This window comes from Bicyclus anynana, chromosome 11 (genome assembly GCF_947172395.1).
Source record: "Bicyclus anynana chromosome 11, ilBicAnyn1.1, whole genome shotgun sequence".
In the NCBI taxonomy this organism is placed as follows: Eukaryota; Metazoa; Arthropoda; class Insecta; order Lepidoptera; family Nymphalidae; genus Bicyclus; species Bicyclus anynana.
Window position 1 is genome coordinate 12547293 of NC_069093.1, and position 25899 is coordinate 12573191.

General features: G+C 36.0%; 1 protein-coding gene across 1 annotated transcript; it reads left to right on the forward strand.

Moving 5' to 3' along the window:
* Nucleotides 1–16418: 16418 nt before the first annotated feature.
* On the forward strand, nt 16419–23220 carry LOC112053379 (uncharacterized). The gene is made up of 4 exons (XM_024092781.2): nt 16419–16765; nt 19037–19224; nt 22137–22303; nt 22993–23220. The coding sequence occupies exons 1-4, from the start codon at nt 16594–16596 to the stop codon at nt 23189–23191; spliced, it is 726 nt and encodes a 241-aa protein (XP_023948549.2). The 5' UTR covers nt 16419–16593; the 3' UTR covers nt 23192–23220.
* Nucleotides 23221–25899: the final 2679 nt, after the last annotated feature.

Here is a 25899-nt window from a genome sequence, read left to right on the forward strand (position 1 = left end):
TAGTCAAGGCATGTAGCGTAGACCGATAACTCTACCATCTAAGGCTTGTGGAAAATTCGTTAAAGTAGGGGAGCCGAAGAGAGGATGTTTACAGTTACTCGAGCGCAGCAGTTGAACTTATGAGACTATATCTTGCACGTTGTTGAGTAGGTACGTCCACCAAGTATGAGCTCTCAATATTGGGGGGTAAGATTTGGCAGACAAAAAATAAAGTAACTTCAAAATAGTCATCCAGCACGACAGATAAAAATTAGTTGATAGCAAAAAGGTGTGCATTTCGAAAGTCTAACGATTTCAAGGTAACGTAATGGAATGTGAGGTTTACAAAGTTAAAAAAAACCCTTATATTTCAGTATCCGAGCCACGAGCGTGGTTAATTTTTTATTAATTTTGAAGGAAATAAACTCAGAAATAATCGCGAATATTTTCTGATAATTCTAGCTAGCCGAAGTAATCAAAATTGCCTAAAGTCTGCAGTTTTTTTCCCACCGTTGAAAACGAAAACAATATATAACTATTCATATTTCCTATCATCTAATGTACCAAATCTAATCGATCATTAGTAACTGAAGCCCAGACGCTTTCTGTCGCTTAAGTATCTGCAAAATTAGCATCACGGGCTCCTCTAATATTAGTTGGTCTCCTAGAAACTAGCTAGTTACCCTACTAGCTTAGACCTACCATGCAATGTCTCCTGTCTCAATATTGATCACTATTGCCAATGTTAATTACAATGATAAGTTTCGTTGTACGCGGTCCCAAAGTGACTTAACTACACCGGTACTGGAGTTGATAAGTGGTGTGGAGTAGAGAATTAAAAAAAACATATGTCATCACTCGGCCAAGGACTGTAACCTAAAGCCTCGTGATCTGTACCTACATAGACTTACAGCTCCACGCCAAAAGGGATTTTAGGCGATCGAAGTAATTGGTAACGGCTATAAAAGCATACAGATACATATAGAGACTGTACTGCCATATGGACCAAGAGACTGCGATAGTCAGACATTCCTCATTTTATGAACACTGAAAATTTGTCAGCCTATGCTTTTACCATATGTAGATAATGTACTCAATTTATAAAGTTAACCTGCTGCCGATCAAAAAGGTTTGTGAACGGCAGCAGGTTAAGGGTCCAGAAGGGTTTTTAACTGTCCAAGTTTAATGCGTACTTATTTTTAAATATATTCTTCAGTATAATATCAGAATACATGTCTGGTAACTCTGCGAAAAACACCGCTAAAGTCCTTTTAAGAGAACTTAAAAGCGAAGGGTTATCACCACATTATGGGTCTGGCGAATAGAAACATGATTTCTCATGATGTACCTACGGGATATAAAAAGTATCAAAAAGCTTTAAGTACTTTGGTATTTGAGGCTTTGCTCCTTTTAAATCTGTTATCTCCCAAAGCAACGGTTCAGACTCCACAATTGATTAACGTATTTACCCTTCTCTTAGCATAGGTGGATGGATAGGATAGGTAGATGGATAATAAAGGGTATGTCTGGCTATCGCAGGCTCTCATTCTATAGAGACTGTACCGTCATAACTATGTTAAAAAATTATATCAGCGCTATTAAGCCGGCGACCGAATGCTGGCCCCGATAGCCGCTGACGAGGTTCTGACATGTTTTTCCTTTTTTGAAAGCTGACGCAGAGCACAAAAAGTGCATCAAAACTTCCATGTACCTACCATCGCTTGGTAAGCTTAACGTTTACGAAATTCAATTTTAAAAAGTTAAAATCTCAAATTACAGATTTTTTTTTTTCAGCAGCAATTTAGCTAAAATGTCAAGGTACTTTTGTGTTACAATTTTTAACCGACTTCCAAAAAGGAGGAAGTTCTACGTTCGGCTTTTTTTTCTTCAATGAGGACATTCAAATAAAAACACATTTCGCTCTGTAATTCTTTTATTTCAAGTCATGGTTTATGAATTATGCAGGACGTCCAGGATGCACGCCATGATATATCGCTCTCCCTTTCGTTGCGATGGGATGAAAAAAAAGGATTTCGCCACTATTGGTCGACAATAATGTCTTTTCCCCATCACGTTTTTGTAGTTAGTTGCCCTAGGCCTATTAGTGCAACCAAGTGTTAAATTACAATGGCGAAATTAATGCATGGATGGTCTTTATGATTTGAAGGAGTCCTTTGAATAAATCAAATTGATTTAACTTCCTTTCGAGACGTGAGTGAGGTACAAGATTAGGTACCCTTAGTAAGAGTTAAAGTCGAAAGCTTCATTATACTATTATCGTAACTCGTCATCATCAACATTATTAGCCAATGGTTGATGGATGTTCAATGCTGGACATAGTCTTCTCTTGGACTTCAACATCACTACCTTAGCAGCCTACAACCAGCGGGTCCATGTAACCCGCATGATGTCGTTGGTTCACCTAGCTGGAAGTCGACCAACAGACTTTCCGATGCGAGGTCGCCACTCCAGCTTCTGGAGACTCCAAAGTCCATCGGCTCTTCTATTTATTGGTACCATACTACGAGTATATGTTGTCGTTACTACTCGTAGCATTACGAGTAGCTTTTCAAAAGGAGCTGGGAATATTAATTATATAATATTTTAAGTAAGACATGGTGAACATTGTTTTGCGTTAAAATTTTAGAACTTGAACAGGGTGCTAAATTCGGTTTCAAGTTTGCCTTAATTCATCAATCTCGCTATTTGTAATGACTCATTACAGGGCACACCACTCTTCTCTTCTGCAGAAGAATGGAAATCTAACCCACTAGACCTGACGCAAGGAGGGTTTTTGTTTTATTTAATGACAAGTTAACCCATGACTGTGATCTCACCTGATTTTAAGTGACAATGCGATGCAGGATGGAAGCGACATGGTAGGTATGCTTGGCAGTACGTCTTTTTCGGTAGGGTAGTTACTAGCCACGGCTGAAGCTTACTACCAGATAAATCCGTGCTAGGACCAACTTGTGATAGTGTGAGTCGAATTTCACGAAATCTATCAACGTTGTCGAGATTAATGAACTCGTACTAAACCTTGCTACATATTGTGAAGTGAGAGGAGTAAATCACTATGGAGGCGAATGGGTCGCGAGGGAAATTTTGTGAATTGTTTGAACTATTGTTTGGTTTCCCAAACAAGTTACAAAGTTCTACCATCCCGTGGTTTATGGATCACTAGTCGTTCCCAAAGTAAGCAATACTTACTTACTTACGTGGGCACTAAAGTCATAGGTGATATTAAACATGAATTAAATATTCGTATATTGTGAAATATTATGTAAAAGTTTTACATAATATTTAATAAAATATTCTATTATCTTAATTTATTATGTCTCACCTAAAATTCAAAAATTCTAATATTCATATATCATGTTTAAACTACACATGTTCCATGTAAAAAACCATCAGAAGTAGAAGATCACTAAATATTTACATTATTTCGCTTTTTAAAACTAAATTACCTACTTATTTTATTTAAACAGTACCTGACGTCACGCGGTTTCACCTGCGTGGTTCCCATTTTCGTAGGAATATATAGGAATATATCCTATAGCCTTCCTCGATAAATGGGCTATCTAACACTGAAAGAATTTTTCAAATCGGATCAGTAGTTTCTGAGATTGTTACGAAGGCTGATACCTTCAGTAGGTTGCAATGCCAGCAATGTTCCAGTGCTCTGCTTTCCGCGACGTTCCAGCGGCATATGCTCACTCAGCAATCTACATACATCGATTCCTATCTACCTGAAGTCATGTATGACGTCTATCACCGTGACTTGCGGCATCAAGAATCAATTCAGATCGATCTCCGATCGGGATTCATTATTTAGATAGAGTTAGTTATAATATAATTTTGTAATAATTATTATATTGCAGAATTTTCATTTTTTAACCCCTTAGCTGCCCCAAAACGTAAGTAGATTAGCGCGTTCAATCAAACAAATAAAACAAACTCTTCAGCTTTATAAATATTAGTAGACGCCTGGCCGTGTAGTGAAGATAAAGTAGACTGATAATGATGAATATACTCTGTACTTTAATTGTGATATTAGTAACTAGCGGTCGCCCGCGACTTCGTCTGCGTGGAATCCAGTTTTTCACAAATCCAGCGGGAACCATAGACTTTTTCGGGATAAACAGTGACCTATTTGTTAATCCAGAGTGAAATATATTTCCATTTCAAATTTCAGTCAAATCGCTTCACTTAAACTTTCGAATTTACAATATTAGTGTGATTTACTTATATGCTGGGGAAGCATGTTAAATACACTTTCTATCTTAAACAAATAAAGTAAAAAGGGAATAAAATCTTCACGAGGGAAGTCATTTGTGTAGTCCACAAATTTGACAACCTATGACTTCAAGCTATTCCATAATTCGACAACGACTCAATAACCCGTACGGCCTATTCATACAAATTCTAAACGCATTCGAATGGATTAAAAGACCCAGAAAATTATAATTATGGCTTATTCAAATTATTCAAACCTTTCGTATCGCATCGCGGTCTGCCAAATCCAAATATATTAAAATTATTCTCACAGAAATACTTTTGTATCGCCCAGGGAAGAATGGCCACAGTGATGAGGGTATGATCTATCTGGAATGGGTACGTTCGTGCAAATAAAATAAATTGTAAGCCCGAAGTATTCTTTTGTATGTATTTTTTAAGGAAAGTCATTTCGAGTCATAGAGAACAATGACTTTTGGTAATAGTAGAATCGACTTTCTTTTCACCACCACATTGACCAGATTAACTGGTAGATTATAGAGTTTAGAGCCACCACGCTCCTTTATTTATGGGTGACTAGCGCACGCCCGCGACTTCGTCCGCGTGGAATTCAGTTTTTCACAAATCCCGTGGGAACGATGGATTATTCCGGGATGAAAAGTAGCCTACGTGTTAATCCAGTGTAAAATCTATTGCCGTTCTAAATTTCAGCTTAATCGCTTCAGTAGCCGCAGCGTAAAAGAGGAACAAACATACTTACACACTTTCACACTTACACACAAACTTTCGCCTTTATAATATTAGTGTGATAATATTTGTCTGTAACAATCATAACTTAATTATATTGACCTCTCCAAGACACGAGGGGTAATAACAACTTCCTAAACTCGTACTGAGAATTTTGCGTCTGTACGTATGTAATGGTTTAAACGGCTTGAATCAAACCTATCAAACAAAAAAAAATTCAAATCGGTTCAGGCTTCTTCGAGTAATCGGTGAAAATCCATAAAAAAAAATTAAAATATTGTTTAAAGACCCCTCATACCTTTTAAAGACTATCTAACGATCCTATCCGATCCCACACTATGAAATAAACGAGTAAATCAAATTCATCCCCTCTGAACCCTAAAAAAATATTTTATTTTATTTTACGACTTTGTACACATTTTTAATGTACATACCTCATGCTAATTACCATCTTTCTAGTATTAATAGTCTCTGCGCTAAACCGCGGACAGACGGACGGACGGACAGACAAACGGATATGGCGCAACTCTAAGGATTACTTGTGGACTACGAAACCCTAAAAATTGGATTATTCTAAATAGGCACGTCATGTTTGGATCAAAACCTTTTTTCAACAACTAAAAAAAAGAATATCATAAGCACATAGTACGAGTAGGTATACCCTGCACGAATAATTTTATAAACCACTAAAACAAAGGTGAACCTGAAAGTAAAATACGGGTATTGTTTGCGCTAAACGTGACAAACTCTCTATGAATGTAAAGTAGCTTACTTTGTGCTAAGATTTCGTGTAAACATTTACGTTCAACTTTGTTAAAACTTTATTTATTTTACCGTGTAATTTTATTCTACACAGTTTTAGATTAAAGGGTAGAATAATGCTAATATAGACGTCTGTTTTGAAAAGCATTATTCACTTTAAGTAGAAAAATGCTTTTCAAGTCCCAGAGTCAGACAAGGAGACTTTACTGTTTATGCTACGCCGTAGCGTGAAATGTCTGTGTGTAAAATACCGAGCTCATATGATAACCAGCAGGCTAAATAACTAACTTTGACGTACCCTTAACGGTTCAGTTTTTACAGGGGCCGGATTCATCACAGAGAGGTGGTGGTTCGATCCCCGCCCGTTGACTTATTGTCGTACTCACTCCTAATACAGTATTTTCCGATTAACTGGAGGGGAACAGGAATTTTGGTCATATTGAAAAAAAAGATAATTATGGCAAACAAAAAATATTTAGCTGAAATTTTGTTAACGGTTGGTTAACAAAATTTCAGCTAAATATTTTTTTTTTGTAATTTGTTCATAATATTTCTATCAACATATTGGTAAGTACCAAATATGAATGTGAAATACCATGGTACACATTGCTTTTTGGAAATTAGTTTAATTTTTATCTGCCTTGTTTACAAATATTCTTGACAATAAAAATATAAAGTGTGATTTTATTATACTAATCAACATTCATTCCTTCATTATTTCTTTATTTATGCTTCAAATGTTTATCACAATTTACCTAAAAAGCGTTTTGCGTATATAATAATAATTTTTAGACGTTCGTAAAAAACCACAATATAAAAATACAAGGTTTTAAAGAAATTTAGACACTCAAGATACAATGTCGAATCACTTGGCGACGCTGAATTGCCAGGTTTAAAAACTGAAGTCCCTTTGTTACATACAAAGGTCAATAGCGACATTGAAGGAAGATTAACTCGTAGACCTTGAAAGAAAGTATAATATTATTACAGACCGCATCTTCGCAGGCTTTTTATAGAGAAAGAATACAAGGAACTTAAGCTAACTTATCCTAATAACTATACAAATCATGTCCACGTGGAATGGTGGCAAGAACACTGGCTGCATTTCCGCGCTGGACAGCCAGGGTGATCTTTTGCGCAAAAAATGAGCAAGCCCAATGGCTTCACCAGTCGAGGCAACTAGCCGCGAGATTTCTTGGTACTTCGACTCCATGACCCTAAAGTATCTTGTCTAAATAAGTCACGCTTGTTGAAATGCTTATTTCCATCCCCAAGAAATGTACTTTTTTCCAGATGAAAAGTAGGTTTTCGACCGACCTCCGTGGCGCAGTGGTTTGTGCGGTGGATTTACAAGATTGTCCTGGGTTCGATTAACGGCTGGGCTGGTTGAGGTTTTCTTAATTGATCCAGGTCTGGCTGGCGAGAGGCTTTGGCCATGGTTAGTTAGCCACCCTACCGGCAAAGACGATTTAGCATTCCGGTACGATGCCGTGTAGAAACCGAAAGGGTGTTGATTTAAATCCTCCTCCTAACAAGTTAGCCCGCTTTGTAAGATTGTAGTCAAGGACTAACTTGTAAAGAATAAAAAAAAGGTAAAGTATGCGCCAAATTTCTTGTCCACTCGTTTTTACTTGTTGACATTGCATTACGCCGAACTCCGAAAATAATTTATGTTCTCGCTTACTACCATAAATCATAAGTCTCATGTTCAAATTGGACTCGTAGTTTGGCGCGTTTTCCTTAAGTGCTATTTTCCTAAAATAAATTTTACCATTATTAGCGAGAGCTAAGTGTGTGTTGGACTTTGTTATTAGTACCTATTAACACGTGTCTTGTATTTACTGTAACTTTAATTGAGTGAAAACGTATGGCAAAGCTTCAGAAGATGTTAAAATTAAACAATACAACGTGTACAAAAGTCCTGAGCCAAACCTTAAGCAATAGTTTAAAAATTAAAACATCTTATTAGATAAATATAAATTCTAATTCCGAAACAAGGTAAATATCATTTTGATAACATTTTCCATTTTGTATAATAGCGAACACAGATTCACAAAATGGGGAAATTTCCTCAAACTACGAGTATACCCGAGAGCTAAACGACCACTGTTTGCTCCACAAAATTAACTTTCTATGAATATATAGTAGTTTAAAATCCTTTTATAAATTGTCACACCCACATTTGTAATAAACTTTCGACCAATTTCCCAACTAGATTTACCTACAAAAGGACATTGTGACCGACAAAATTTCGGCCACGGGCTCCCAGACCTCAATCTCATGTAGATATTGTCTATCTACGACTTAATTTTAGTTTTTATTGCACAAGACGTGTACCTACCTATATGCAAACACACGTGGCCTCTTTACTTCGATCATGTGATGGTAATTCGAAGGGAAATACGCAATAGGCTAGTTGAAACTTTTTTTTAAATGGTCCTAAATTGTTCATTATCAATCTACTAGATTGAAAAAAAAATACCTTATTAAATTAGGGGATATCAAGCTTAGATCCACCACACTGCTCCAATGAGGGTTGGTGGTCTTAAGGTTAAGTATAACGTTAAACTTTTTAACGATTACGATCAAATGTTATGATATGAATTGATAATGAACACGATTGTCGACTCATGCTCTCCGAGGCACCGGGGCTTACCACCACCAACTCCTGACTGAGAATACTTTTCATAAACTGTCCTTTTATTAATTTCATAGTTTAACCCAGAACTTGAATCCATAACCACCTGATCTGAAGCCATCTTAGAGCCTGGATTATACACTGGGCCAACGATACACAGTCGATGATACATCATCATCATTAACAACCCATATTCAGCTCACGTTGAGTTCGAGTATCCTCGCAGAATGAGAGGGGATAGGTCTTAGTCCACCATGCTGGAATGCAGATTGGCAGACTTCAAATACCTAGAGAATTAATTCTCATCTATACAGGTTTCCTCATGATGTTTTACCCTCACCGTTTGAGACACGTGATATTTAACTGAAAAGTTTTAGGGGCATGCCCCGGACCGGATTTGAAAATACGCTCTCCTAATCGAAAGTAGAGGTCATATACACTGGGCTATCACATCTCACAGACGCCTTATAAAATAATATATTTTGTAAGGCCTGTGTATTATTAATATGCAGAAAATTGCTAATCGATCAATAGCATAACAAATTGCCCAGTACTGACAATGATCTCGAAATAATATAATGACTAGTCACCAGTAGCCCGATAGCTCTACAATTGTCAGTTAAATCCAGACTGACTGGCAATTGGCACTCGGCCAACAATTTGGACATAGCGATGCGTTGTGTGCTTAGGTTCTACAGTGCTACCATTGTAACTCGATTTAGGTTTATCATTTTAAATCGAATTAAATAAAGATGGAGCTTCATAATATAATAGTATTTATGTATTTGTTATCAACTGGCTCGTTGATAAATCTTTATGGCTATATTAACCCTGCAAGTCTAAATGTAAGGTTTTTTTCTTTACAAGATAGTATAAGTTAGAAGTCGGAAAATTCATAGTGTTGCCCTGTACTTCGGATTAGAACACTATGTCAAATGTCCCGATAGATTTCATTAATATTAGATAGTGATATTAATGTATGTAAGTAATGGCTACTTAAATAGCTATTGTTAATATAGTTTATATATGGTGATTAACTAAAAAATAAAAAAACACCTGGCTGAGTTGAAGAGGCTGTAGAGGGCACTACTTTGCTCGTTGGGGCACAACGTTTGGGACCCTCATAACTTTGATATTAAGTTTTCGACGAATTTATTGTTATCTAATAATATTATATTACCTGACGCTTTGAAAGTGCTTGTAAACTAAGCCTAATTGAAATAAATTAATTTTGACTTTCACTTTACAGAGTCTAATATGGATTATATTGGAGAAGTGTGGTGGGTTCAGCTCACTACTAAGAGTAGCCCTGAGTCTTTCAGAATAGGTTGATGATGACTATTGTTACATAATATTATGTTCGGGCGTAACTTCATTACTTATAAAATGGTTCTGTTTATGGTTGTGAAGTTTAAGGTCCAATCTCAAACTATCCTGGTTTCGAAGATAAATATAGCAGGAAACTCCTCAGCTTATTTGGCACCGAATATGAACTTCATGCCGGTTTACAAAAAAAATATTATTTTAAATAAATATTCCTTACATTTACTAGTTACACTAAAATTTTATGATATCCTCCGTTTTCTTTCTGGAATCTAAGCGAGTTACAATAGTACCTACCAGCAAAGCATGCATGTTGATAGCAAGTACTGGTACGTGACATTCATTTCAAAGTGCTCGAATTTACCCACACAGAAGCGGATAGGTTAACCTTTGTCAACAAGTGAGATGGTACGATTCACGTCAGTTGTATCTAACAAAAGTGGACTGTTTAATGGTCTACAAACTGTCGTCTAGTTTAGAGGTCCCCAAAGTTTTTTGCCTCGCAGACCACTTTTAATGTTTTCGGTTTTGAGATCCCTGATCGACAAACCATATATGGATCGATTGTAAGTCATCACGAGATTTGAGCACTGTTGAGCACCAGTCTCCTCACAGAATAAGAGGGGTTAGGCCTTAGTCCATTCCAGTCCACGCTGGTCATTTACGAATTGGCAAGCAGGTTTCCTCACTATGTTTTTCTTTCACCGTTAACTAAAAATTTGGAGAGACAGAGGCAAGAAGTGTATGCCCTGGACCGGACTCAAACCTACGTCCTCTGAATTGAAGGCAGAGATCATATCCACTGGGCTATTACTTATGTCTCACGTCAAGCCAGGAAAGATCCTTCGTTAGCTTAAATACTAATTAATTATCACTAAATTATTATCACTCCAACGGTAGAATAACATACATCTCTCTCCATTGCAAATACCATAATAACTCTATTTGGAGTCTCTTTTGAGTAGACCTGCCCTATATAGATGACTACAACAAATTATACAGAACAATTTAAAAATAAATAACTTTTTAAATTATCATCATTTCGAATTGAAATAGCAAATCGATAAATAATTTATTATTTTTATATCCGGGAAAGAATATAATACACCTGCTGTGCATTCTAATATTAAAATTAAATCGGTATAATATTTCTCCTATTACTTTAGCAGCATTAAAGCTAAGTGTTCCATAACAATAAAACTTTTCACGAACAATTTACGAGGAAGTCGTAGATACTCTAAGTAGAGTGACGCATAAAATTTAAATGTTTAAATTTACATTATTTGTAGGAATGAAATCTAGGCGTCAATGTGTTTTACTCACTGACTGAAAAATATAGTGCTACGTACCTTTAGTTTGTTAAAACCATCAGCAGGGTTATTATGTATGTAACTCGGTGTAGGATTCAAACAACTAGTCACTACATCGTTTTTGATCGTATTCTCGGTTTTGCAATCATCTAACATGGTATTTTCAACGAAATAACATAAGTATCTTCATTTACCTACGTAAAGTAGCAGTTATATAGAAGTGGTAATTGCAAATAGTAAGATTATTTCAACGAAAAATTGTCATTTATGTAATTTTGTTAAAATATTCATGTTAAATGATAGTAAAACGAAAAGATTACTGCCATTTGACGTAAAGTTATAACGAAAAATATAATAAAATAACTGGAGGATCATAATTACGAAAATACGATGTAGTAGTTTGAATGGTACACCGAATTACATAATAACCCTGCAGAGCTTCCTAAAACTATCAAGCAGCGGAAGATCTCCTACCTCGGACATATTTTACGACACGTTAGTTACCGTTTGCTTCAAACTATTATGATGGGCCAGATTGAAGACAAAGGTAGAAGGAAGAAGTCTTGGCTACGAAACATAAGGCATAAAAGCAGTCGAAGAACTTTTCCGCCTAGCCATGGGCAAGGAAAAATTAAAAAAGCTGACCGCCAACTTTAATTAATAGAGAGGCACTTAAAGAATATATAGGTACGTACCTACTACTAGTATGTAGTACCTACCAGACCCATCTCGTTGTTAAGTCATGTCTAAAATTTGTTCTCGACATCACTCGACTACATGTTGCCGACGATGTGGTCATTATCGCACCGAAAAGTGCATTGTTAGTCGACCCTCCACTAAATGGATCGAGAACATCAAGCAGATTGCAGGAAGCGGCTCGAGATCAAGGTGTTTTGACGTCCAGCGTCCATCAGCTGTAAACGATGATAATGATAACTATGTAGTATTTGTATGTATAATTGTATAGCCTGAAAAAAAAAATTTATAACATTATATCTACTTCAACCTCTGTGACTCCAAGTAGCTCCTTCATTATTGTTTCAAAGTACACCAGCATGATGCATAGGTTTTTAGTAAATTAATAATTTTTAATATGAAAATGTGAAACCTACGAAGCAGAATTTACTTAAAAGCTAAATGTCGAAAAAATAAGTACGTTATAACTCACAGAGAATAAATAATTCCATTTTTGCAAGCACTCGTTGAATAAATCTAACGATCAAAAGGCAGTCGCGCGTAAAAAGCATTAATTTACATAATGCAGCAACATAGACTGGAAATATGTCGCTTTTAATCCCGTTACTGGAACATTCTGAGATATTTTCTGACATTTTCATCTTAGAAGCTTCGATGTTTAGTACTTCGTAGAGCACGTAAAGCCATCGACGATCGGCCTCAGTAATTGCTGATATATAATTAGTGTAAAATATTGTGACCCTAAGACCGCCAACCATTTTAGTCTAAAATAATGATTACTATATAACTCGTGCGCATTAACTTAACACGTGGCTACAAAAACACAACCAAACAAACACAGTACAAACATTATTCGAGCCAGGTGTCAATTAATCCGTGCGAGCTGCATGGCTTAGCAATTTAGCAGTCCGGAGCATTGTCGAATAAAAATTAAATAGGCGCTCGGTTTGATTCACGAAGAGAAATATAAAATGAATAATCGGTGAACATACATAAAAAAACAAAGATTCCGACGAATTAAGAACTTCCTCCTTTTTTGAAGTCGGTTATAAAAGCATTTTAAAAATCTAACGATTTTTAGCGTAACCTAAAGGAAAGGGAAAGGGTGGATAAAGTTGCAAAATTTTTGCTCTTGTATTTTTTCTATTGATCCAAATTTTGAAGGGAATAATCCTCCTCAAACAATTATAATATTATCTGTCGAATTTCCCTACCGCGGAAAGCGAAAATACGAAAATTAGAAAAAAAAACATTTATTCTTCTTATCATCTAATCAACTAAATATTTCCTATGTTCTGTGTACTAAACTATACAATCTATATTAATATTATAAAGCTGATGAGTTTGTTTATTTGAACGCGCTAATCTCAGGAACTACTGGTCCGATTTGAAAAATTCTTTCAGTTTTAGATAGCCCATTTATCGAGGAAGGCTATAGGATATATTTTATCCCCGTATTCCTACGAGAACGGGAACCACGCGGGTGAAACCGCGTGGCGTCTACTAGTTTTTAAATAATTGTTTAAAAGAATACCTACCTAGTATCCAATTAGTTGTGTTTAAGCAGCAGATAATCGCCAAGTAGCGTACTGACAATAATTATTATTAATGCAAGTAAAATAAACATCAAGTTATATTTTGTCGCTCTTTTCAGAGCAGATTAAACCTACAAGTGGTGTTCGAGCAACAATTTTGCAGAGCTTTTAAATAGCCTAGATGCTTCGCGCTAAGCTGATAGTCACTAAGTATTTAACTTTACAAGGATTACTAGAATGTTTCTGGTGTTGAAAGTTCTAAAACCCAGTTAAAGCACCGGATAATAAGACCTAAAACAGGGTTATTCTACCCATACCTCTAACGGTTTCAACGCGACATCGTACCGGAACGCTAAGCACCAATTCGCACGAGAGATTTTTAACTGGCGTTAAAAAAGCGATCAAATACGACAAATGCATTCCCAAGTATATATTCACACGATAACGTTTTTTTTAACACATCTATGAATGCAATCTGAAGAAAATTATCAGCATTTATAGATTATCTAGAGGTAGAGATAGGGGTAGGGTAGGGTAGGTGTAGGGGTAGGGTAGGTGTAGGGAAGGGGTAGGGTAGGGGTTTAGTAGGGGTAGGGTAGGAGTAGGTTAGGGTAGGGGTAGGGTAGGGTAGGGTAGGGTAGGGGTAGGGTAGGGTAGGGGTAGGGTAGAGTAGGGGTAGGGTAGGGGTAGGGTAGGGGTAGGGTCGAATCCCTTGTCCCCAGAGTTGGTAACAGAAAAAAATAATGCAGCTTCAAATGTTACTTCGCCGGTTTGGTACGCCGGTGAACATTTTTCCCAAATTATCATCGCCATGTACTTTTATTCGGGGTATACGGTATACCTGGGTTTAATAGACCGTCGTCGCAAAAGTCAATGTAACGAAAACACTATAAAATAGAATTCCTAAATATCTTTTGGAATAATAGACTTGAGTTAATTGAGTGCCATTTCAATTCAAAATTTATATTAGTACGAATATTATTATTGAATAATACTCCAATTCAATAGTTGGACGAAATCTTTAGCAATAAGCTGGCTCAAGTAATTTTCATCAAAGGCAAACAGAACGCTTAGAATATATTACCTTTAGGATTATTCAAGCCAAAGTGTACTATAGATTTTTAGAAGCGATAAAGAGATCAGCATATTTCTTCAAAGTTCAAGGTCGAGTGGGATTAATCATTCATATCAGCCTATTTTAATAACCCACCCAGTCATACCACGTACCACGGAGTAGCGTGGTGAAGACCCACTATGCTACTCCAATGTGGATTGGCGGGCTTAGCGGGATAATGTGTTTTTTTATTCTTTACAAGTTAGCCCTTGACAACAATCACACCTGATGGTAAGTGATGATTCAATCTATTGATTTTATTCATTCATATTGTTTAAGTCAAACTGTATCTTTAAAATGCGATCGAAAAGTTCTCCTCTTCTGTCGCGGTCCAGTCGTTTCATATCAGAATGCGACGATGTAGGTATTCGTAGGTAGTAGTAGATATTGCAAGGCAAGGCTCAATCGGGTAACGGAAAAGTATTAAATAAAAAATTAAGTTTAAAAACTATAACCCGACTACGTCTTAAAAAGGTGTCTAAAAAAACGAAACAAGAAAATGTTTCAGATTGAAATAGATAAATGCATAGGAACAAAAATGTTCATGGTAGAGCCTATATTATATGGCCTGTCCATTGCCTCTTCAGCTTCGCGACTCGCTGACTTATGTCAGTGGCTTTGGTTCGTCTGCGGATTTCCTCATTTTTGATTCCATCACGCAGAGAAACCCCAAGCTCCATCGCCCACAGAATATTTATATCAATAATATTTTCTTGGCATTTTAATCCTGAATTATTTAGCAATTCAAGGGAAGTATTCAAAATGAAAATAACAAAGAAGAAAACTGACATGGTAATCCCGCCAAATTGAGATGGGTCTGTATCAGCTAATGCTAAGTGTGACCGAGCTAACCTTATATTTACATAAAAAGGTATTACGTAGGCCCATAGAATGGCGCAATCCTTTTGAGATATTACAGAATTTAGAATGGGACAGGATAACGTTTGGTAAAGTTAGTGACATCGTAATTACGATTGAAAACGACACCTTTATTAATAACTTAATATATATTAATAATAGAGAAACATGATAGCCCATTCGATTCGGAGGGCGTAGGTTTGAATCCGGTCCGGGGCATGCATCTCCAACTTTTCAGTTATGTGCGTTCTAAGAAATTAAATATCACTTGTCTCAAACGTTAAAAGAAAAGCATCGTGAGAAAACCTGCATACCTGAGAATTTTCTTGATTCTCTAGTTGTGTGAAGTCTGCCAATCGGCATTAGGCCAGCGTGGTGTACTATAGTCTAATCCCTCTCTTTCTGAATGGAGACTCGTGTTCAACAGTGAGCTGAATATGGGTTGTTAAAGATGATGATGATGATGATGATATTAAAAATTTAGTCCGAGAGTGTCTTGATCCATTTAATTTAAATTAATACTCGTATAATACAGACGTGTTTGGCAAAATTTAGCAAAAAAATGAAAGTGCTGGATAAATTTTGATGAACATTGCTAACTTTACAATAATCAAAGTTACTATTGTGATGTCAATTGGTTAGATATGAAAAGACTGATTTGCCATATAATTAAAACACTTTCATAAATTTTATTGCTTTAATTTTAAATTAAAGTTAATTACCAATAGATAAAGATGAAATAAATTTTTATGCACAATATGTTTGCTAAAATTATTGCAAAATGATACTGTTTTTGGTCAAATTATCACAATAAAATTTTAACTTACCACGATAAAATAGTAATATTAGAAGTAATTCAATTAAAATAAATAAGAAAATACTTGAAAAAAAATAAACTCGTACTATTTAAAATAATATATTGTAAGCTTAAATATATTTACATAAATAATAAAAATAAAATATATAATAGAGACAACAAATACATACAATACAATACAGATAATATAAAATCATATAATAATAATATACTATTATATAATAATAATACTGACAGATAAAGCAATAAAACTCATACCTATGTTAGCCGTTGTGTGCGTGCCAAGAGAATACGATCACAGATACTCACATGACGACTGTAGCACACATTGAAACTGTATATTTACACGCACACAGAAACATGCACAATATACATAGCGTGGTCACATGAATGGGTATTATATCAGATACATACTAGTTTTGCACAAGAGCTTGCGTTTATTGAGAGGAGCGTTGAATGTGTGAATTAACGAAAGATCAGTCCAGTTCTCGTCTAGTAAATATTCGGGTGTCCTCCAAGGCTCTTGTGTTATAGTTTATTTAATTTATTTGTATGGTAGTAGAAATTTTAGTGTAACAATGTCGGATGCTAGCAGTTCTTCTAAAATATGGACCAGATTTGAGTCGAAGAAACCAGATGGCAGCATTATAAAACTAAAGATTGAAAATAGGCCTGTGGAACCTGAGAATGATGTTTTTGAATTTCTGATGGAGCATTTTGTCACAGAGGAAGCTGTTCACAAAGCATCAGGTAATATATTATTCTGCTTATTAATAATAACTTCTAAAAACATAAATATTATATTCGTAAGCTGCTGGTAATTAATGCAATATGCAGCTGCAAACTCAAAAAATTGTAAACCACAGTGAAAGTGGAACACTGTTTCTTAACGGTTTTTATAGGTATTACATATAAACTTAAAGTAGGTACATTCCACATTTTAAAAAAAAATATTTATTTTTAATTATCATGCTTGGCAAGATTTTAATGTCCGCCCTTGAACTTGGTTCAAACAATGTTTACTATAGGTAGGTAGTTGAAATTCCAACTCTATCAATAAAGTTTTTATGTTGTTGTCAATCATTTTGCTTAACTTGAGAAAATAATAAAGAAATTCTGGGATACAAATGCATCACGTAATTGAGGTAGGTATTCGTGGTAATTTAAATTAAAGTAAATTCTCAGATGCAAAAATATTCGATCCCAATATTTTAGGATTAACTACAATAAAATGTTTTTTTATTGTATCATAAGTTTGACGGCCTCCGTGGCGCAGTGGTATGCGCGGTGGATTTACAAGATCCCCGGCTGGGCAGATTGAGATTTTCTTAATTTGTCCAGGTCTGGCTGGTGGGAGGCTTCGGCCGTGGCTAGTTACCACCCTACCGGCAAAGACGTACCGCCAAGCGATTAAGCGTTCCGGTACGATGCTGTGTAGAAACCGAAAGGGGTGTGGATTTTCATCCTCCTCCTAACAAGTTAGCCCGCTTCCATCTTAGACTGCATCATCAATTACCATCAGGTGAGATTGTAGTCAAGGGCTAACTTGTAAAGAATAAAAAAAAAAAAAAAAAAAAAAAAAAAATAAGTTAGCCCTTGACTGCCGTCTCATCTGCTGTTAAGTGACGATGCAGTCTGAGATGGAAACGAACCTACCTCTGATGGTTTCTATGCGGCATCGTACCGAAACGCTAAATCACATGGCGGTACGTCTTTCCCCGTAGGGTGGCAACTAGCCTCAACCGAAGCCTATAACGAGACCTGAGGCAAGTTAGAAAATATTAAATCCCAAACTGTCCCGTGTTTGAAATCGAGCGCAGGACCTCTCTGTTGAGAAACTCTCTCTCTCTCCGCATCATGTTCCTCATTACTGAAGATCGTGACCCCTATCAGACATTCACGACTTTTTCCCACACGACATCGCGTCATGCGGCTTGGCTTTTCGCTACTTGTAGACTTTCGTGTACTTTTATCCACGACGCTCAGTTTACCCGGTCTTAGAAGGCCTCTGACGTTCTAAGTGGCAATATGGCTCATATTGAGGTCTTGCACAACGTATGTTTTTTGCCGTCAGTAGCATTTCCGTATAGAGACACCTGATGGCACGCATCTCCAACAGCTTAGGTCGCATATTTTACACCATGCAGCCCGTGTAGTTAATTGCGCCGAGTGTTAGTCAGGTCGTTCAACAAGCACATTCCAATTCTATTTGCTGTCATAGTGGATTGGGGTTTTCTTGGAATCAATGTGGTGGGCTTCTAGATCCTTCCACATCAGTTTTTTAATAGAGCTATCTCTTTGTGGCCACTGGAGACCTCTTGGTGTCTGATTAACTTATTCGCCGCTCGAGACGTTGCTGCGCGTTTTGCACCACCCGGGCATGTGTAGATGTGTGTAATCTACACACATATGCCGCTTATCTATCGAATTTTAGTCCACAACCTTTATGATTTACGCTCAAGGAAATCCGACTAATCGACAAGTACTTTATCCATGGACTCCATTCAAATCTTAATAGAGTTGTAAATATTAAGGAAGAGAAGCGACATGGAACAAAATTCCTGGTCAAACAAACAACTCTTTGACAGTTTGTCGATTGATCTACGCTGACCTCTGAACAATAAAACTTTCGACACACTAACAAGAATTTTACTGTTTGTAACATCAAAACTTACTCAAACGCATTTGAGTAAGTTTTGATGTTCTCTCTGGCGTTGGTAATGCTGATTTCTACAAAGAGGTCCTGGTTTCGATTCCCACCTCGTCACCTCGATACTTTATAAATTAGCTCAGGTTTGGTTTGATTGTGGCTAGTCACCTTTCTACCGGCAAAGACGTATCGCCATGCGAGCAAAGTACATCTTCCAAGTACGTTCGCTTCCATCTTAGACTGCCTTATGGAAATTAATTAATTAATTAAAACTTGTAATTAAATAAAAAAACTGTTTAATTAACCGATGTCAAAGAAGGAGGAGGTTCTCAATTCGAGAGTGTTAATATTATCTGTTGTTTATTTTCAAGGCGTATCAAAGAACGCAGATGCAGTAAAAGAATATAGAGAGTTGATGACACTAGTTTTCACAGCAGTACCAATACATGCAACAGCGTGTTGTATCGATGATGACTCGGACACGAGGGGTAAAATCCTCGGATTATCAGTTGTACAACTGATGAGGAATACGGATAAGTTTGAAGATTTAATAAAAGACGTGAGTAAAACTATATTAAATAGATTGTGTTGAAAAGGTTTACTTAGTTGAGGTACTACATAATAATTGATGAGTTTCTTAGAAGGAAGTGAAAATTGTAATGATGTTAACAATTCTAAATTATAATACTGTATGATTTTTAAAAGAGCAATTGTTGAGTTTCTTGTCGGCTTTTATCAGTAAGACCTGCCTTCCGAACCATTGGTAGAGTCTTAAAAGTCAACCTTGACTCTAAAGTACTTGTAAACTAAGCCTACTTGAAATAAATTAATTTAAAGTTTGATTCTGAGTATTCTATTTAATAGACCTTTGGTAATGGGCAGGGCGTAACGTTTAAAATACCCAATGAACGGTGGGGTTCCAAGGTGCTGAAATGGCCATAGAAATAGCGCAGTGTTGGTCGACCCCTCACTAAGAGGTTCGGTGATAAAGAACGAGTTGTTGGGAGCCCTAGACTCTGATGTTTGAAAAGCCTCACGGTAGGCTTATGTGCTGCAGTGGATGTCAATTGACTGATAATGATGGTGATGATAAGTAGAATCATAGAATTATCATACTTTAAAATGAAAATATAAAATTTTTCTTTGAAGAATTACTTTCTTCTTAGACGATTTATCGCACTGATTATCACGCCTTGAATCTAGGAATATGAAGAGAACTTATCAATAGACAACAATCACAAGCCATCATTGTATATGACGTTCAACATTACGTAAACCACATAAAAGATTTTATATAGATCTAATTTATTGAGCATTATTACCATGGTTTCAAGGCCAGTGTAGCATATTTATACTATTATATTGCAGTATATTATTATACTTATTATCTAAATCATAAGCCCACGATTAGCTAGTTCGGGTAAGGATAACAGGGTCCAGATTTTGAGTCCCGGGTCAGATGGACAAAATAATCTCCTGCTATATGGCGACTCATATTGCCCGTAGTGGCCGAAATTATGTCATAAAGGCATTCTAGCATGGCATAAACCAGTTCTGCGGTTTTATCCGCGTAGCTGGTTTTTGGAATTGGAATAAAAATAGCACAAGTTATTCCATAAAGCATCAGCTAGTTACCAGTGAAAGTCCTATCAAATTCAGTTGAGTCGTTTCAGAGATTATAAGTTCCGACTGGACAGACAGACTACAGGTTTTAAAGAATATGTTTTTTAATAAATACCGTATATACCTACTCTGTATCCTATACGAGTATCCTTGTTGTTTAGAGGATGTGACAATTTAGCCTCGTTCCTACTCAGTTCGTTTCCTTGATAAGAGACGAGGCAAATGCATCGCCGGAAACGTCAAATCCTGGGATCGCTTTAGTTTCTATTCAGGTAATTTAAGATGATCGAATTTCCTCGTTTCAGTGACTCAACCTGTGGCTTACGATCACGAGGTTCTGTATTCGACCGCTAGATTAGTTTATGAAGTACTACTTTTCTTTCTTCTGATAAATTGTTAGCTCTATCTTTTTTATCTCTCAGCCCGCAGTTGGAAAATTAGACATCCGTTCCTCGTTGAGCTTGATGAGTTTGTCTGTCTTGGTTAAAGGTTCAAACATTAGTCATTTTGTTCAGGGTTTAGGGTAACCTAAGCCCTGCAAGTAAAAAAATGCCGTCATCAGAAGGCAAGATTATTTTGGGTGATAAAGAGTTGTTCAGATAGCATGGGCATGGTGACAGTTGCCTTATTACGTTCATAATGAATTGGACCGCGGCAAACTTTCAAGAGTGAAACCGGCGATAGTTCGTACTATCTGAAAAACACTTTAGTTTGGTTAATCTTGGGCTTAGCACAGTTAACACACTCTAATTAAGGAGGTATTTAATGTCTTTGTGCATTGTATAACTTTTATTTTCCATGTTCCATGCGGAAATTATTATCTGGTAAAATAAACGTTATAGCACTCTGGGGGTGAATATCTTACTATTTTTCCTTTGCCATTAGTAGAGAGAGCAAGCCTTTGAAGATAAGTATCATATGAATCATCGGTATTTAATATGCAGTACTATCCCGTCCTCGTCTTTATGCAGTCTTACAGTCTCTGATAGCCAAAGTACGATCAATAACATTGCTTCTCCAATGAGCTGAAGCAGGAAATTCATCCAAACCAGTATCAGTTGCCAGAAACTTCAAGTCATTCTTCTTGCTAATCTACTTTAAAAGACTCAAGGAAATCTTTAACACTGTATGATGTCTGTCATGGTGGTATGGTCAAACCCAACTGGGTTTTTCATACTATTTATATTGCAATAACACATAAACATACATGGAATTAAATTGAGAGCTTCCGTCTAATTTTAATGTCGATTAAAATAACCAAGTACTAATCAAAAGTACTCCCTTGATTGGGACAATTGGGAGCAGTGTTCGTATTGTTTCTCGCACATTCGATGATCATAAAGTTAATAAAGAATAACAAACGTACCCAAGAGACGCCCCCAGTGTAATTGTATCATTTGAATAACAAATCACAATGACAATGCTGATGTTATTTTTATCTTAACTACTGCATATGCATAAATTCATGGAATATAAATATAAGATATTATGTCTTATGTAATGTATTTAACATCTTATCTATCTCGTACACAAATGAATTTCAACTATTATATATTAATTAATACATAATTACTATATCATTATATCATATTAGTAATAAAGTAGAACAGAATATTTTAACAATTAGAAATCTATTTATTAATATCAAATCATCTAAACTTGAAAGTGTTCTAAATCTGAAACACTTTATTCATGTAAACGTAAGCCTAGGCCTCATCATTGCTTTCCATCAGGCAATTGTAGTCAAGCGCAAGCCTATTCTGAAAAAAACAAGCAACTGACTTAGCGAAATTTTGCGGAATCAAATAAAGTCAGTAACAATGAATGACGCGTAACTATTTGTTTCAGATGGTGTTCAAGACAGAAGAAATGCAACGATTATTGTATGCTGCTAAAGTATTAGATGGCTACACTGAGGATAAATCAGAATACGATATCTTTTACTACGGCAGAGGAGTGATTGTACACCCAGATTACAGAAGATTGGGCATAGCGGTGGAACTTGTAAGAGTTAGGTGCGTATATTTTAAAGCTTTGCAGCCGCCCAAATTTGACGTTTCCCCTTTGAAGACATTCATTTCGTTAATCGAAACGAAGATCTTTAGATCTATCCTTAATCTATAGTTAAACGTATACGAAGCGCAGATGCTGCAACAGAACGACAAGCGCTGTATAAAGTTTTAGGACCAAAAAAATTACCCATCCGATGGTTAGCTGGTCTCTTATATCATGATGTCTGAATTGAAATTAGTAAGCGTCCTTGTATTTAACGTTTTAATCTTATTAAATTCAGTTCCATTTGATAAACAAACCACTATAATTAAACGAAAGCAAAGAGGAAGTGACTTCCCCTTTGCTTTAGCTATAATAACTTTATTATAGCTTTATTTTCCACTTAACAATTTTAAAATACATAATATCTTAATAATAAATTATAGCATTTCTGTTATTTAAATATGACGTGGGCCCCTATGGGTAAAAGCCTCCACCTCCTTTTTCCATCTTTCCCTATCTTTGACCATATATATGCATCCAATGCCCTAATAACTAACGTTTTTTAAATTACAGAATAGGCTACTAAATAAAGCATTATTACCACATTACGTTTTGATCTTTAAATTTAAAGAGTATCACACCGATTTGAATTGATCCCAGTTCATTTAATATTAACGGCATATTTTTTATGTATCAATTTTTTTTCTAGAGAGTTAATCTGCAAAGATACAGTCATTTCGATGACTTGTGCTTGGATGTCAGCAAGAGGTAGCCAAAAGGCAGCGGAAATTAATTCATGGAGGACTATGTCAGAGGTGCCGAGGGAAGAATTGGAGGAAAAGACTGGATTTACTTTCGATAAGAATCTACCTAGTTTTAAGTTTATGTTTAAGGATGTATTAATATGAGAGTTTCAATAAACGCTGCTTGAAAATTTTGAGATTTTTAATAATTTACAAAAGTTATCATCGTTATCTGTATCGTTATTATCTGTGTTAGCTATTGCATTAGCAACAGCAAATCAACAGTAAGACCTTTTGTATCAAAAGATAAAAATTCATTACAATACTCGTACTATATATAGTTCACTATCTTGATAATGTAGTAAATTTTACCAGTCTATTGTGTCAAATTAAAATTACGAAATTTTTGCTGAGTTTGCGTTTACTGTGAATAAAACCATAGGTCTAATATTTTAGTAGCATATAAAAATAACTTCTCTGAATGAAATTTTTGCCTAATTAAATGTTTTTAAAAATATCAGCTCTGTTATATTTTTATTAAATTAGTGTAACAGCTGGATTTTTATTTCTAGTTGTAAAATAATTATATCAGCGGTCATCATATCATTTAAATTGGGTTCGATTTTAAATAATTGTCGGTTCAGTAATTCTCTACCAAAATGTCTAAAGAGTTTAATTCCTGTAAAGTTTGGACAAGATTCGAATCTAAACAAAGTGACGGTAGTGTTCTGAAATTAAGAATTCAAGACTTGCCTGTGGAGCAACAAGATGAGGCAATCGAGTTTTTAGTAGAACACTGTGTTAACGAAGAAGCTTTTCAAGTTGCAGCAGGTATGCTTAAAATTTGATTTATGGTAATACCAAAACCAATAAAATTAATTACTGTTCTACATGACGATATTCTGGTGAATGCAGAAAAGGATAAAGTATCAAAATACTTGATGGATCTTCCTCACAAGAATTGTGTGTGGAATTGGAATTTTGTGTCACTTGTCATCCAATAGTCGTTTTAGTAAATGGTCTTAAAGCGAGAAGCTTAAACCAATACTTTAAGAAGCTTTCTCTTGACAGAATACAGAAGGTAGACATTCTAGACAGTGCGTATTGTGAGGAGATTCCTCACTTTGGAAACCTGACCACCGGTTGTATACGCACTCAAAAGCCTCACAACGGGAGAGCTGGTTCTATTTTAATTCACTTTTGTAATCTGTAAGCATTGTTAAAATTTAACAAAGTGTCTATATCTTTTCCACTAGGAATCGGTGATAACCAAGAAGCAATAGAAGAATATAAAGCACTTTTCAAAGGTATAATTGAAACTCCAGAAACGATGCCAGTTATGTGTTGCATAGATGATCCAAATGTTGTTGGACAAATTATTGGATTGTCTATTATGGCTGTTACTAAAAATACTAATAAGCTTAAAGATCATATACATAAGGTAAGTTTGTACACATAATATAATCTGTACTAATAATTAAAAAGTAGTACCTACTGTATGGATCTTTCTGGGTCTACAGAAATGATTTTAAAAATTCTCTCAACATTAAAAAAACAAAATCCTTCACCGCGCCTGTCAGTCTATTTGCCATAAAGTCTAAAACTACTGAAGGGAACTTTCGTGCGGTTTTCACCTATAAAGTGATTCATGAGGAAAGTTTAAATATAATTTGTCATGGTTCTGCTGAAACTGATTGAAATATGAGGATAAATTTTGGAATTGTCCAAAATGGGTTTCTCACGTTGATACATATTTTTCATGGAAAAATCTCCTTTTTGAGATATAAAATAAAACAATGCATGGTGGAATATCCCGCTTTTATACCACTTGAATCTACAAACAAAAAAATTAGTTATTTTCTTTATTACAACAATTCCTCGTTTTCGAAACATTTCAGATGGAGATTAAGACAGATGAAATGAAAAAATTGTTCCACATTTTAATAGTCTTGGAAGATCATATAGGCGACGTACCATTTGAGACCTCTTACGAAGGCCGAGTGATTTCAGTTCACCGGAATTATAGAGGGCTGGGCTTAGCGACTGAACTCGTAAGAGTGAGGTAAGTTCTGATTTATTGTAGCCTGGGGAGCGATTTGCCAGTTTGATTTATTACTTTGACATTGGGGATTAAAACGTTTTATAAATTATTTTGGAAAGACTTTGATCATAATCAACAAATGTTTGTGTGGGAAACGGAAGGAGTGTCTAAATTTTGACTTCAAATTTTGATTTTGTAGAATATCATCTTTCTTTGAATGGTTCCTGAGTAATGTTTCCTCTTTGGGTAACGTCACCATTGTCTCAAAATGAACCGAGATGAAAATATATGGTTTAGAGACAAATTGGGCCTTGTAACAGAACATGGGCTACTTTTTATCCGAAAGAAATCCATGGTTCATGGGCGTTCATTCAAGTCATGGGCATCTGTTAGTATATAATAGTGCGTTTCAACGCATAAATAGTATTATGTATGCGCTAAAACACACTTCCGGCTATCCGCGCGGTTAGACGTCGACGGTTTACCGTTAGTGCATTTGCGCCCTAAAGAGTGACATCATCCTTCATCATTATGATCATCATATCAGCCGATGGACGTTCACTGCAGGACATAGGCCTTTTGTAGGGACTTCCAAACATCACGATCCTGAGCCGCCTGTCAGTCAGTCTAACTGGTGGGGGGTCGACCAATACTGCGCTTTGTAGTACGGGGTCGCCATTGCAGCACCTTGGGACCCCTTACGTCCATTGGCTCTTCGAACTATGTGCCCCGCCCATTGTCACTTCAGAACGTCGAGCAGATTCTGCGGATCTCCTCTTAGGGATCCTAGGATCTAAGGGTGACTTTATAAAACTATATATTTGGTTGATCG